The 12860-nt window shown below is 42.5% G+C and overlaps 1 protein-coding gene across 1 annotated transcript in view; it reads left to right on the top strand.

Moving 5' to 3' along the window:
• The first annotated feature begins 4614 nt into the window (after positions 1 to 4614).
• The window catches only part of tmem163 (transmembrane protein 163), an 88435-nt gene continuing 80189 nt past the window's right edge, over positions 4615 to 12860 (top strand). The window contains exons 1-3 of the mRNA XM_033024653.1: positions 4615 to 5054; positions 5245 to 5447; positions 6110 to 6229. Coding sequence (XP_032880544.1) covers positions 5288 to 5447; positions 6110 to 6229 — 280 coding nt within the window. The 5' untranslated portion in view covers positions 4615 to 5054; positions 5245 to 5287. The remainder of the gene's footprint in view (positions 5055 to 5244; positions 5448 to 6109; positions 6230 to 12860) is intronic.

Raw genomic sequence — 12860 nt, 5'->3', positions numbered from 1 at the left:
GGTTTCCGTTGCAGCCAGCAAATTTGTCTTTTAAAATATCCATGTCCTTATCCAAGTCCGGATTGGCCCCAATAACTTACACCAAGACCCTGTACAACTGAAGTAGAACCTCCCTGCTCCGATACTCAAATCCTTTTGCTATGAATGCTAACATACCATTCGCTTTCTTCACTGTTTGCTGCACCAGCATGCCTACTTTCAATGACTGGTGTACCATGACTCCCAGGTCTCGTTGCATCTCCCCTTTTCCTAATCGACCACCATTCAGATAACAGTCTACTTTCCTGTTTTTGCCACCAAAGTGGATAAGCTCACATTTATCCACATTATACTGCATCTGCATGCATTTGCCCACTCACCCAGCCTATCCAAGTCACCTTGCAGCCTCCTAGCATCCTCCTCACAGCTAACATGCCCCCCAGCTTCGTGTCATCCGCAAACCTGGAGATGTTGCATTCAATTCCCTCATCCAAATCATTAATATATATTGTAAATAGCTGGTGTCCCAGCATTGAGCCTTGCGGCACCCCACTAGTCACTGCCTGCCATTGTGAAAAGGACCCGTTTACTCCTACTCTTTGCTTCCTGTCTGCCAGCCAGTTCTCTATCCACATCAATACTGAACCCCCAATACCGTGTGCTTTAAGTTTGTATATTAATCTCTTATGTGGGACCTTGTCGAAAGCCTTCTGAAAGTCCAGATATAACACATCCACTGGTTCTCCAATCTCCACTCTACTAGTTACATCCTCGAAAAATTCTATAAGATTCGTCAGACATGATTTACCTTTTTTATAAATCCATGCTGACTTTGTCCAATGATTTCACCACTTTCCAAATGTGCTGCTATCCCATCTTTAATAACTGACTCTAGCAGTTTCCCCACTACCGATGTTAGACTAACTGGTCTGTAATTCCTCGTTTTCTCTCTCCCTCCCTTTTTAAAAAGTGGGGTTACATTAGCTACTCTCCAATCCTCAGGAACTACTCCAGAATCTAAAGAGTTTTGAAAAAATATCACTAATGCATCCACTATTTCTGTGGCTACTTCCTTAAGTACTCTGGGATGCAGCCTATCTGGCCCTGGGGATTTATCGGCCTTTAATCCATTCAATTTACCAAACACCACTTCCCGGCTAACCTGGATTTCACTCAGTTCCTCCATCTCATTTGACCCCTGGTCCCCTGCTATTTCCGGCAGATTATTTAAGTCTTCCTCAGTGAGACAGAACCAAAGTAGTTATTCAATTGGTCTGCCATGTCCTTTTTCCCCCATGATCAATTCACCTGTTTCTGACGGCAAGGGACCTACATTTGTTTTAACTAATCTTTTTCTCTTCTCAAATCTATAAAAACTTTTGCAGTAAATTTTTATGTTCCCTGCCAGTTTTCTTTCAGCATGGATGAGTTGGGCTTGTGATAATCAAGGATGAGTATCCCCTTCCACCTATATGCCTTCCTCTGGCTTCACAATTTGCACATCTTCTATCCTTATCTCACACTGTTTGACTTTTCATCTCTGCCCTTTGTCTAACCAGCTGCAAATCAAAAATCTCCCTCACCAGTATCCACCTATCACTCAGCTGCTTTGTCCAGCCACAACTTTCTTTCAACTTTCTCCCCCCCACCACCACAATCATTCTGAAGAAAATCCTGACCTGAAACGTCACGTATCCTTATTTTCCAGTGATGCTGCCTGACCCACTGAGCTACTCCAGCAGTTTGTCTGTGATGGTTTGGTAAAGCCACTGACACCCATAATAACCTTGACTTCATCACCTCTCACTCTGCCTCTTGCAATAACCCAATCCCTTATTTTCAATTTCTGAATCTCTACCATATCTGCTCCCAAGAAGAAGCTTTCCACTGCCAATTATTCCAGATGTCCTCTTTCTTCAGTAAATGTGGTTTCCCCTGTCCACTTTCTTCAGTAAATGTGGATGGAGCCCTTACCAACATCTCCTCTGTGTCCCATAGTACTGCACTCACTACCCCTCCCCTCAGATGAAACAAGGATAGAGTTCCCCCTGGTACACAAAAATGCTGGAGCGAAAGAAATAGGCAACGTTGTGAGCCGAAACCCTTCTTCAGACTGATGGGGGGTGGGGGTGGGGGGCGGGGAGAAGAAATGAAAAAGGAGGAGGAGGAGCCCGAGGGCTGAGGGAGAGATAGGAAGGGGAGGAGACAGCAAGGGCTAGGAAAATTGGGAGAATTCAATGTTTATGCCCCCCGGATGCAGACTCCCCAAGCGGAATATGAGGTGCTGTTCCTCCAATTTCCGGTGTTGCTCACTCTGGCCATGGAGGAGACCCAGGACAGAGAGGTCAGATACGGAATGGGAGGGGGACTTGAATTGCTGAGCCACCGGGAGATTAGGTTGCTTAATGCGGACCGAGCGGAGGTGTTCGGCGAAACGATCGCCAAGCCTCCGCTTGGTCTCACCGATGTAAACACGAGTTTCCCCTGGTTCTCATCTTTCACTTTACCAGCCTCCATATCCAGCATGTTATTTTCCAACATTTCTGCCATCTTCACCGTGATCCCACCAAAAGTCACATCTTCCCATACCCAGTCCTTTCCGCTTTCCATGGAGATGAGTCCCTCTACAATTCCTTGGTTCAACAATTCCCACCTAATGTGGGCCCTCCCCAGGCACTTTCCCCTGCAACCACAAAATATGTAACACCAGTCCCTACACCTCCATCCAGGGTCCCCAGCAGTCCTTCCAGGTGAGATATAGATGCGCATGCACCTCTTCCAACATTATCTATTGCTTTTGGTGCTTCCAAAGTGGCCTCATCTGCATTGGCAAGACCAAGCATAGACTAGGTGACTGGTTCACCAAGCAATAGTTTTCTGTCAGTCAAGGTTTGCTGGATCTCCTAGTTGCTAACCATTTTAACTCTCCTTCCCATTCCCATGCTGACCTTTCTGTCCCGGGTTGCCTCCCTTGCCAGAGTGAGGCCACATGACAATGGACAAACAGCACTAAATATTCCAGTTGGGCAGCTTATAACTCAAATCTCTCATTTTTAGCTTTCTCCCCCCTACTCCACTCAGTCTAAAGGGTCCCAATCCTAAACGTCGTCACAGATGCTGCCTGTCCCGCTGAGTTCTCCAGTATTTTTTCCAGTTCAGTATCGGGCCTAACTCAGGTATTTATTGAAGTGGAACCCTCCAAGTGCAAAATTGCCCCTCCCTCCCCTCATAAGCAGCAGTCAGTAACCATTTGGAAGCTTTGGTTGCATCTCGAATTACATGAAAAATTTAGTGGAACATAAGGACAATATGCACAGTGTGTTTGTGTTTCATCTCATTGTAGTATCTAGCTTCCAGCATCACATTTACAAATGATCATTGTGCATGATTTATTGGGGCAGGGTGTGTGGGAGAAATCGGATAGCTCGTCAAGCAGAGAATGTTTTCTAAATCTTTCAGAACATGCATGATTAATTGCAAAACACAATCGCTAGAGGAACTCAGCGGGCCAGGCAACATCTGAGGAGGGAATGGACAGGCGAAGTTTCGGGTCGGGACCCTTCTCTACATTGGAGTCTGTCCTTAGAGGGGGACATTGTGCTTGAATATGAATCTGCATGCGAACAATAGAATGCATGAAACGTGACCTAAATATGAAACAATACACATGGCCAGCCTATTAACGATAAACAATAACACATATTATACATATAACCTAATATGTTGTCGTTTTATCTTATCTCGCAATACAGAATCCCTTTTTTCTTTTTTGAAAATGTGAACACAGGAGGAAATACATTTATTATTAATCAGTTGTAATGTCTTATTTTGTAGCTGGCTACTTCATTCAGCCTTGGTATTTTTTTTTGTAATTGGACTGGGCCATCGGGAGTACCCGCCCACCATCAAGCAGTAACTAACACCATTCCGTTCGTTCCACAGATGCTGCTCGAGTCCCGCCAGCAGATTGTTTGTTACTCGAGATTGGCGCATCTGCAGCCTCTTGTGTCTCCACTCATTTACACTATTCCCACACCGATTCCATTGTATTGTCCCCCTCACCCCATCAATTCCTTCCAGATTTTGCTACTCATCCACACCACGGGATCATTCCCAGCATCGACCAACTTACCAATAATTTAACTCCAACAATCGAATATTTTTATAGATAAATAAATTGTATTGCTGTATTTATTCTTGGAGTAATTACCATTGTTAAAGCCGCTGCCCATTCACTATAGCGAATACGACTTTGGGATTTGCATTCTTCCCATAACATTAACCATCAGCGACTATTACCAAAATCCAAGGTTTAGCCCAAAGAACATCTGCAGATGTTATTTTATGTTCGTACACATAACATTCGGATTGTAATTATCTTGTATTTTGAGCAGCTTTGCTTACTGCTGCAGAGAACACGATGAAAGTAAGACTCCAGTGTGATTTCTAGCGTATGAAGAAAGTAATCTATCACCTGCCCTAACACCTGCCAGTTGAGAAAGAGTCGGAATGTATCACAGACCCTGCAGGAGGCTGCAACGCCGTTGGCACAACGCCATCTAGAAAATAATTGCTAAATTGGCAAATGCATGCCAAAACCATTCAGTGTATGTTCGATGCCTTACTGTAACACAATCCTTCTGGATTTATAAATCCATTCGGAAACTCTTTGCAGTGGACGTAATTTTATGTTTAAACCAATTATCCCGTCATGTTCGCATATGTTGGCCCTTTGTGCTCACCGATTAGACAGAAAAGTCCAATCATCGAAGTTCTGAACTAATTTATTTATCCTCCTGATGCCAATGTACAACAATGTCAGCCAGGTACCTTCTATGGTTTTGCCAGGTATCATTAATACATTATATTGTGCTCCTGCCAAAAACATTAAGAAGTGGAACTGGAAGTCCCGCCCCTTGCATTTCATAAGTTCCAGCGTTCCAGGCGTTATACAACATTCTGCCAGTCAGAATAAGTTTAAAAGGAAAACCCTTTTCCCGGCGCCTTATGCCAAGGCTTTTGGCACATACACGGGGTGAAAGTGGCAGGTTTACATGTGTTTGTTCCTGTTGCAGGTTGGTATTGATGGTTGCGAACCCGGCTACATGTATCTGAAGCAGAATGAGAAAGTGGTTCAGGCTCTGAATTTTAATTAGAGACTGCTCGTCAGCGACCGGTTTCCAGCTTCTAGCGCGGTGCTGATGAATCGGGGACGTGAGCTCGCGTTTAAATCCACCCCTCTCTCTCTCTCTCTCCTTTTCTCAGACCAGACATCTCGGCTGTGTGGGGCATTCTCCGTACTTAAGCCATGGGCGACTCGCCTTTAGATCCAGCAAGGTCTTCATATAACCAGACGGAGACCGAAGCCAGGAACGGCCATCGTTCCAGCCAAGAGTTCAAGATGGAGAAAAATAACGAAATGAGGATAACTGAAAGCGCGCAGTCGGGAGACATGGTGGAGAACAGAGGTGAGTGTGTGATCCGCAGTTCCAGCAGGTCTAGGGGCTGGTGGTTGGGAGCCAGCGGGCGGAGCGGAGCGCAGAGCTAAATCAAGGAAATGTCTGCCTGCCAGTGACTTAACAGAGAGATGGAAACTTTCCGCTACCTACCTACATAATGCAAGTGATCAATAGTGGGCACAGTTTCAGTTTAAACAGAATACTATTTTATAATTAATAAGATCATTGAGGAATTTAGGTGATTTCATGTATATTATTTTTAAGACTATTTTTATGCGAAGTCCAACCGTCTCCAGCTCCAACAGCTTAAAACTGACGAATAAATATGCATGAATTATTAAATACACCAAGTGTGAAGCTTCAACTAAATTTCAGTTTAGGAAACCTAACACCAGTCCTTTAAGCATGCCCGAGTAGACTAATTCAGACTGCCGGAATGCACACAGTAAAAAACCATCCCGCTGCCAATAGTGCCTCCACTGAGCTGCACACTTGCCTGAAGAAGGGTCTCGACCAGAAACAAGCGTCGCCTATTCGTTTCCTCCAGAGATGCTGTCTGACCCGCTGAGCTACTGCAGCTTTTTGTGACTATCTATCTGCACTCTTGCCAGCACTGGCGAGAACCATAAAATTAGGACAGAAGATTTATTTCTTCCTCGCCTCTCCCCCAGGTTTACTGGAAAGCAGTCAGAGTTTGAAACCCCACGAGGCTCAGAGTTACCGCAAGAAGGCATTGTGGGTGTCCTGGACCTCTATTGTGGTCACTCTGTCGCTCGCCGTCGCAGCTTTCAGTGAGTACAATACATCCAACTTTACGCAGTCCCCTTACCCTCCCTCCTTGCAGTGGGCACGCTTTCCATTAAAGAACGAGCCATTTTATCACCATAAAAGTGTGAAACGATAAACTCCAATTGTATGTATGTTGCAATGTTCAATTTTGCTGCTGCAGTGAGTAAAATGCTCTGGAGGACATTTGTCACATTGAAACATCTTGCATTCATGTCATATATCGATCCTGAAGCATAAGCCGCCGGGAAATGATTTGGCAGGTTGAATTCCGGGGACAAGACACCGACTTTAATGCTGAGCATTTTTATGAAGCAGCCAGATTTCACCACACAGAGATACAAATCCTGTTAAACCCGGATGCCAATAAAGGCGGCTTTCTTTTTATTCCAACCGTGCCTCTGAAAGTTAAGTATGTTAAATGGTTGACATGATAAATACAATAAAAAATGGACATTGTACTTTGATTAGCTAATCCAATACATGAACACGTTTTTTATAATCAACAGCGTAACTCAGTGTCTGGATGTCATTTGTATCGTGAGCTTCTTCGCTCGTGTAGGTTTAAACTATGTTAATTTATCCTGCGATTGCATACATCTTTTGCCATGGTTCAACATGGCACAATAATTTGTTTAAGGAAAAATATGTAATATTTGCAAAATAGATTTAAGAAAAGCCAGGACAAAATGGAAACTTGTGAAAACAAATGGTAGAGTTTGGAGAGGTGATGATTGAAATGAGTAAATATATTGGATTGTAATAGAATTGGTGTAAATGGATGCTCAATGGTTAGTGGAAACTCAGCGAGTTGAAAGGCCCATTTTTGTTCCATATAACTCAATGATTCTATGATTCTATAACCGTTATTTTACATACAAGTTACAAATATAAACATGCTTGCGCTTTCACCCATCTTTTCCATTATATGGACACAAAATGCTGGAGTAACGCAGCGGGACAGGCAGCATCTCTGGAGATGCTGAGATGCTATCTTTTCCGCTGAGGTACTCCAGCATTTTGTGTCTTATCTTCGGATTAAGCCATCATCTGCAGTTCCTTCCTATACATTTTGTTTTCCCATTGTATCTTCTCTATCTCTCCTCAGTCATTTTCATCTTCATGATGGTTTTTATCTGTATGCCTGTTTTCTAACTTTTATTCTCAATTTTGCTTGGCTGCTTACATTGTTAAATACTCTTGCACTTTCCCATGCAACCACAGATGTAACACCAGTCCCTACACCTTCTCCCTCACTTCCATCCAGGGGCCCCAGCAGTCCTTCCAAGTGAGATAGAGGTTACATTGTTTATTTTGATTTAAATCTTTTTATTTGAATTTCACAGCAATTTGCATACATACAATGATAACAGACAGTGATAGCCAAGGCATAATTGTGCAACATTATGTAAGCGACCCTCAAAGCCCTTACCCTTACCCACCTTCAACCCACCCGAATCAGGTCGGAACCAAACGGGGACAAACAACACTCACATACATACACATCCACACAAATATGGTAAGATAAACGAAACAAAAAGTACTAAAAAAAATAAAATAAAATAAAAAATAAAAAAGGGGGTCACTAATAACAGTAAATAAGTAAGTAATTAAATAAATAAGTGTGGGGAGGGGGGGGGGGTGGGTTAAGGGGAGAGCAGCTGCAGTAGAGCAGAACAATGGTGGAGAGCACTCAGTCCTCTTCCGAGTCCGGGGACAAGTTGAGAGAGTTAACAAGTTCCAAGAAAGGGTTCCATGTATCTAGGAATGTCTTGGTAGAGCCTTTGAGAGAGAACCTAAGTTTTTCAAGCTTTAAATTGTAAAGCACCTCCTTAATCCAGCGGGCATGTGTCGGGGGACAGGTGAGCCTCCAGTTAAGCAAGATCAGTCTCCGGGCTAACAAGGTTGTAAAAGCTAGAACCCGTTTCACCGCAACAGAGGGGTTGGTGTTGGGAGGGGTACCGAAAATGGCTGACAGTGGGTTTGGAGGAATAGTCTGGCCGTAGGCTCTGCTTATCAAGTCGAAAGCACTCCTCCAAAAGGCTGCTAGCTTAGGGCAAGACCAAAACATATGGCTATGGTTGGCAGTAGATTGATTACATCTGTTGCATGTGTCCCTAACAGCGGGGTAAATTCTAGATAATCTTGCATTTGTGTAGTGGACTTTGTGAAGGACTTTGCATTGGATTAGGCCATGACGGGCACATATGGAGGAAGAATGGATCAAATCCAAGGCAGAGTCCCATTGCTGGTCTGTTAGTTTCGTATTCAGCTCACCCTCCCACGCAGCTTTTAATGAGGTATGAGGTTTCAATATAACCGACCCTAACAAGTTATACAAAACAGAGATGCATTTCTTCCGGTTGGGATCTAGAACTAAGATGGTATTGGTCAGGGTTTCAGGGGGGCGATTTGGGAAATGGGGGAATGTCTTCTTCAAAATTCCCTAATCTGGGAAAAACGAAAAAGGTGGGAGTTTGGGAGGCTATAGTTGGACGAGAGCTCCGCAAAAGATGAAAAGATGCCATCCTTGTATAGGTTTTTGATACTACTGATACCGTTGCTATGCCAGGTTTTGAATGCGTGGTCTGTACTTGAAGGTTTAAAGATGTGGTTTTTAAGCAGTGGGGTCAAGATGGAAGGGCCTTGTAAACCGAAGTTTTTCCTGAGTTGACTCCATATCTTGAGCGAGAGGGACGCAATTGGGCCTGCACCCACAGATGTTATAGGAAGGGGGAGTTGGGAGCATAGGACAGACCGCAACGGGAGATGTGAACTCGCCTTTTCCATGTGTACCCAGGTCGGTAGGTGGTCGCAATCATCATTCATCCAATACAGGAGTTTTTGCAAGTTAGCTGCCCAATAGTATCGCCTAAAGTCAGGAAGTGCCAAACCGCCGTCACTCTTAGGAGACTGCAGTATCGCCTTTCGGATTCTAGCCGGTTTGCTACCCCATAAAAATTTAGATATTGTCCTTTCTAATTTATCAAAAAAAGTGTTTATTTTAAATATAGGATTTCCAGCTTTTCCTTGTATTATTGCTGTTCTCACGAAGGTAATGTGTTAGATTGGAGTCAATGGCAATCCACTGGGAAATTACTGATGTTTTTTTGAAGATAATATACAATTACTAGTGGAAGATATAGCGTTTGGAAATAAAAAAATATTGAAATGTTTAATGTGTAGGATGTATTAGGCCTTTAAATATATTTTTGAAAGAATTTTATTCAGTTAAGGAACCATTTCATATTCTGTCAACATCAAGGTCAGTGACATCCTACAAGCATTACTTTTTCTAAAGTCAAATTTTTGTGAAACATTGCGCAGAAGTTTAACTAATCTGCAATGCAGTCAGCTATACAAACTTGAATTATCTACACAACTTTATACAGTGAAACACCCAGTCACATCAGAGAAAAGTTTGTAGCCAAAATCAGTTGGAAGAGAAAAAAGGGTAGGAGGCAGAGCTTCAGGGAGAGAATTACAGAATTTGGAGCTCAGGAAGATGAAGTTATCTGTGGGAGTGGTAGAGTAAGGAAAATCTGGAAGATTATGCCGTAGTGATTACAGAGGTTTCAGTGATACTGCGTTGTTATATCTACAAGGATGCTGCACTACTGTTGACATTGTTGTATGCATTTACCAAAAATATTTGATAAATTAAGTGAGAAAATATTGTCAATGGTTGCTTGCAATGGAACAGCAACATAGATGTGCAGGAAGGAGATGCAGGCTCACACCGAAGATAGACACAACATGCAAGAGTAACTCAGTGGGTCAGGCAGCATCTCTGGAGAACATGGATAGGTGATGTTTCAGGCTGGGATCCTTCGTACTGATTGTGCTGGGGTGGAGGGGAAGAAAACTGGATTAGAGGAGAGGACAAGTCAAAGTCATGCAAGTAATAATTCAGTATAGGTGGGGGGGCTTTTTTGATAGGGCAAATGTCAGAGATGAAAAGGCAGAAGGCGTGAGAAAATGATTGGAGTTGCAAATTGTGAAGCTAGAGGAAAGAATGTAGGTGGAAGGGGAGGGGGAGCGGAGGTGCAGGTCCAGGTGGGGTACAGGAGAGAGAGGGTGGGAAAAGAAAGGGGGTAAAGTCTTGGAGATGGCTGTCTTTGACAGGTCAACGACAACCACTTGCTTTCAATTCACCATGCAAAAATAAATATGGGTGCCGAATACTTATCTATAACTGTAGACTTGATTTGAATGACAAAAAAAATGGAAAGGGAATCAAGGAGAGTTGAAGAGGTTGAAGGTGAATATATTAATGAATGAATAAGTTTATTGGCCAAGTATGTATACAAACAAGGAATTTGCCTTGGTGCTCCGCTCGCAACAACACAACATACAGTAACAATTAAGAATGACACAAACAACATTAAACATTAAGAATAAAACATTATATTTTAAACATGTGAATGAAATAAAATACTAGAGCAAAAGGAGGCTACAGACTTTTAGTTATTGAGGAGAGCTACTGCTTGTGGAAAAAAAAGCTGTTTTTATGTCTTGCTGTGGCAGCTTTGACAGTTCAGAGTCGTCTTCCAGAGGGAAGTGCTTCAAAGAGTTTGTGGCCAGGGTGAGAGGGGTCAGAGATGATCTTACCCGCTTGCTTCCTGGCCTTTGCAGTGTACAGTTCATCAATGGGTGGAAAGTTGCAACCAACAACCTTCTCAGCTGATCGGACGATTCACTGCAGGTTCCGGATTTGTCGTGCTTGGTGGCTGAGCCAAACCAGACCATGATGGAGAAGGTGAGGACAGACTCTACAATGGCAGTGTAGAATTGGACCATCATTGTCTGTGGCAGATTGTGTTTCCTCAACTGCCACAGGAAGCACAACCTCTGTTGGGCCCTTTTGACTGTGGAGTTGATGGTGACCCCCTATTTCAGGTCCTTGGACACGATGGCTCCAAGGAACTTAAAAGACTCCACAGATGTGATTGTGATGTTGTTGATGTTGAGTGGGGGGAGGGGAGGGGGAGCTCTCCTAAAGTTCTGTTACAAATAAAAAGAGGTGGGATAATGATGAAAGAACAAAATAGGTTGGAGTTAGAAGAGGAAACGTGGGAAATTAATACAGAAAATGTGCGTTGACATTGGTATGGGCCTGTTGCAGTATGTGGCATGATGAGAAATTTGGCAAAATCAAGCTTAGAACTGACAAAAGCATTGAAGGATAATGTGGATCAAAGCATGCAATAATGCAATGATGCCCTGAAGCAAAAAGAACATGACTCAGCTCCTCTGAAGATGGTTGACAATATGTGCATTGTGGTTTATGCTCATTAATAAAACTGTAGTTTGGGAATTGTAAGTCCAGCAATGGAACAAGAAAGAAGGACCACTTGTAAACTAATTTCTTTGGCAAAGTGGTTAAAAAAAGCATTGGAAAGACAGTTAACAATCCATATCAATGAACTTCATTCAAAAGTGATGAAAAAACATTCATCTGAAATGTGGCGCTGTTTGTCGTTCTACAGATTTTGCCTGACCTGCTGAGTATGTCTGTCATTTACAGTTTTTTATGTCAGATTTTCAGCAGCTGTAATTTAAAAATTTTCAATGATAAAAGAATAGTACTTTTTGGATTTTTGCGAACAGATTAACTACAGTGTAGATCTACCTCATCGATTGATTATCTGCATGATGTTATCTTATCAAACTGCATATATTATTTTTCCAAAATTGTATTTTATTTATAAGCTTTGCAATATATGCAGTGCATTCATATGCCTCTTTCATATTATTTTGACGATATCAATTTGTCTTTTACATATTTTCCATTATGAATATATTTTTATGTTTCCCACCTCAGAGCACAAATTTGGGAGGGCTGTAAACCGTGGCTTTTGCCCCATAAAATATTTGCAGTTGCTATACTAGATTTCATTTCATATCTCAGCGTAATGTCTTGGAAAACAAAAGGTGCTGGTGTGCAACATTTGTAAAGGACAGCTCCCTTCATTGAATGATGAGGATTTTTTTTTGCAAAGCCTATGGGCATGCGTCAGCAAGTTAATAATCTTCTAGTTCATTGTTTACTGTCTCAGTGTACATCTCAGGGAACAGTCCTTGGAGAAGAATCCCATGTTACATAACAATTGGGAATGAACCTTGGGAAAGGACATGGCAGTTCTTGCCAGATCATCTTGGCAAATGTACATCTCAGAATAAAATGGTTACATACCACAATTTTGCCAGGACTTAAGGGCCTGAGTTATGGGTGAGTTTGGACAGACTGGGACTTTATACCTTGGAGCACATGAGGCGGAGGGGTGATCTAATTGAGGTGTATAAGATCACGAAGGGGTGAATGCATAGTTTTTTACCCAGAGTAAGGGAATCAAGAAACATATGGCATTGGTTTAAGGTGAGAAGGGAAAGATTTAATAGGAATATTTAATGGAATCTCTATGTTCGCAATATATTTTTGATCTCCAGATAAAATGGAAGAAAGCTTACATAGTTGTTCCGATGCAATATCCAATTGGTAACACCCACATATCATCTAAACTCATGACAACAACACTCAGTGTGCCCAATTCCTAATGATTTGTTTTTCTGAACAAGTTTGTCCTTGTTGTGCATTTCTCTTGCATTGTCGACTGCTCAGTGTGTTAAATTCAA

This window comes from Amblyraja radiata, chromosome 7 (assembly GCF_010909765.2).
Source record: "Amblyraja radiata isolate CabotCenter1 chromosome 7, sAmbRad1.1.pri, whole genome shotgun sequence".
Lineage (NCBI taxonomy): Eukaryota > Metazoa > Chordata > Chondrichthyes > Rajiformes > Rajidae > Amblyraja > Amblyraja radiata.
Note: the sequence above shows the minus strand (reverse complement) of the source record. Positions and strands in the feature narration are given on the sequence as shown.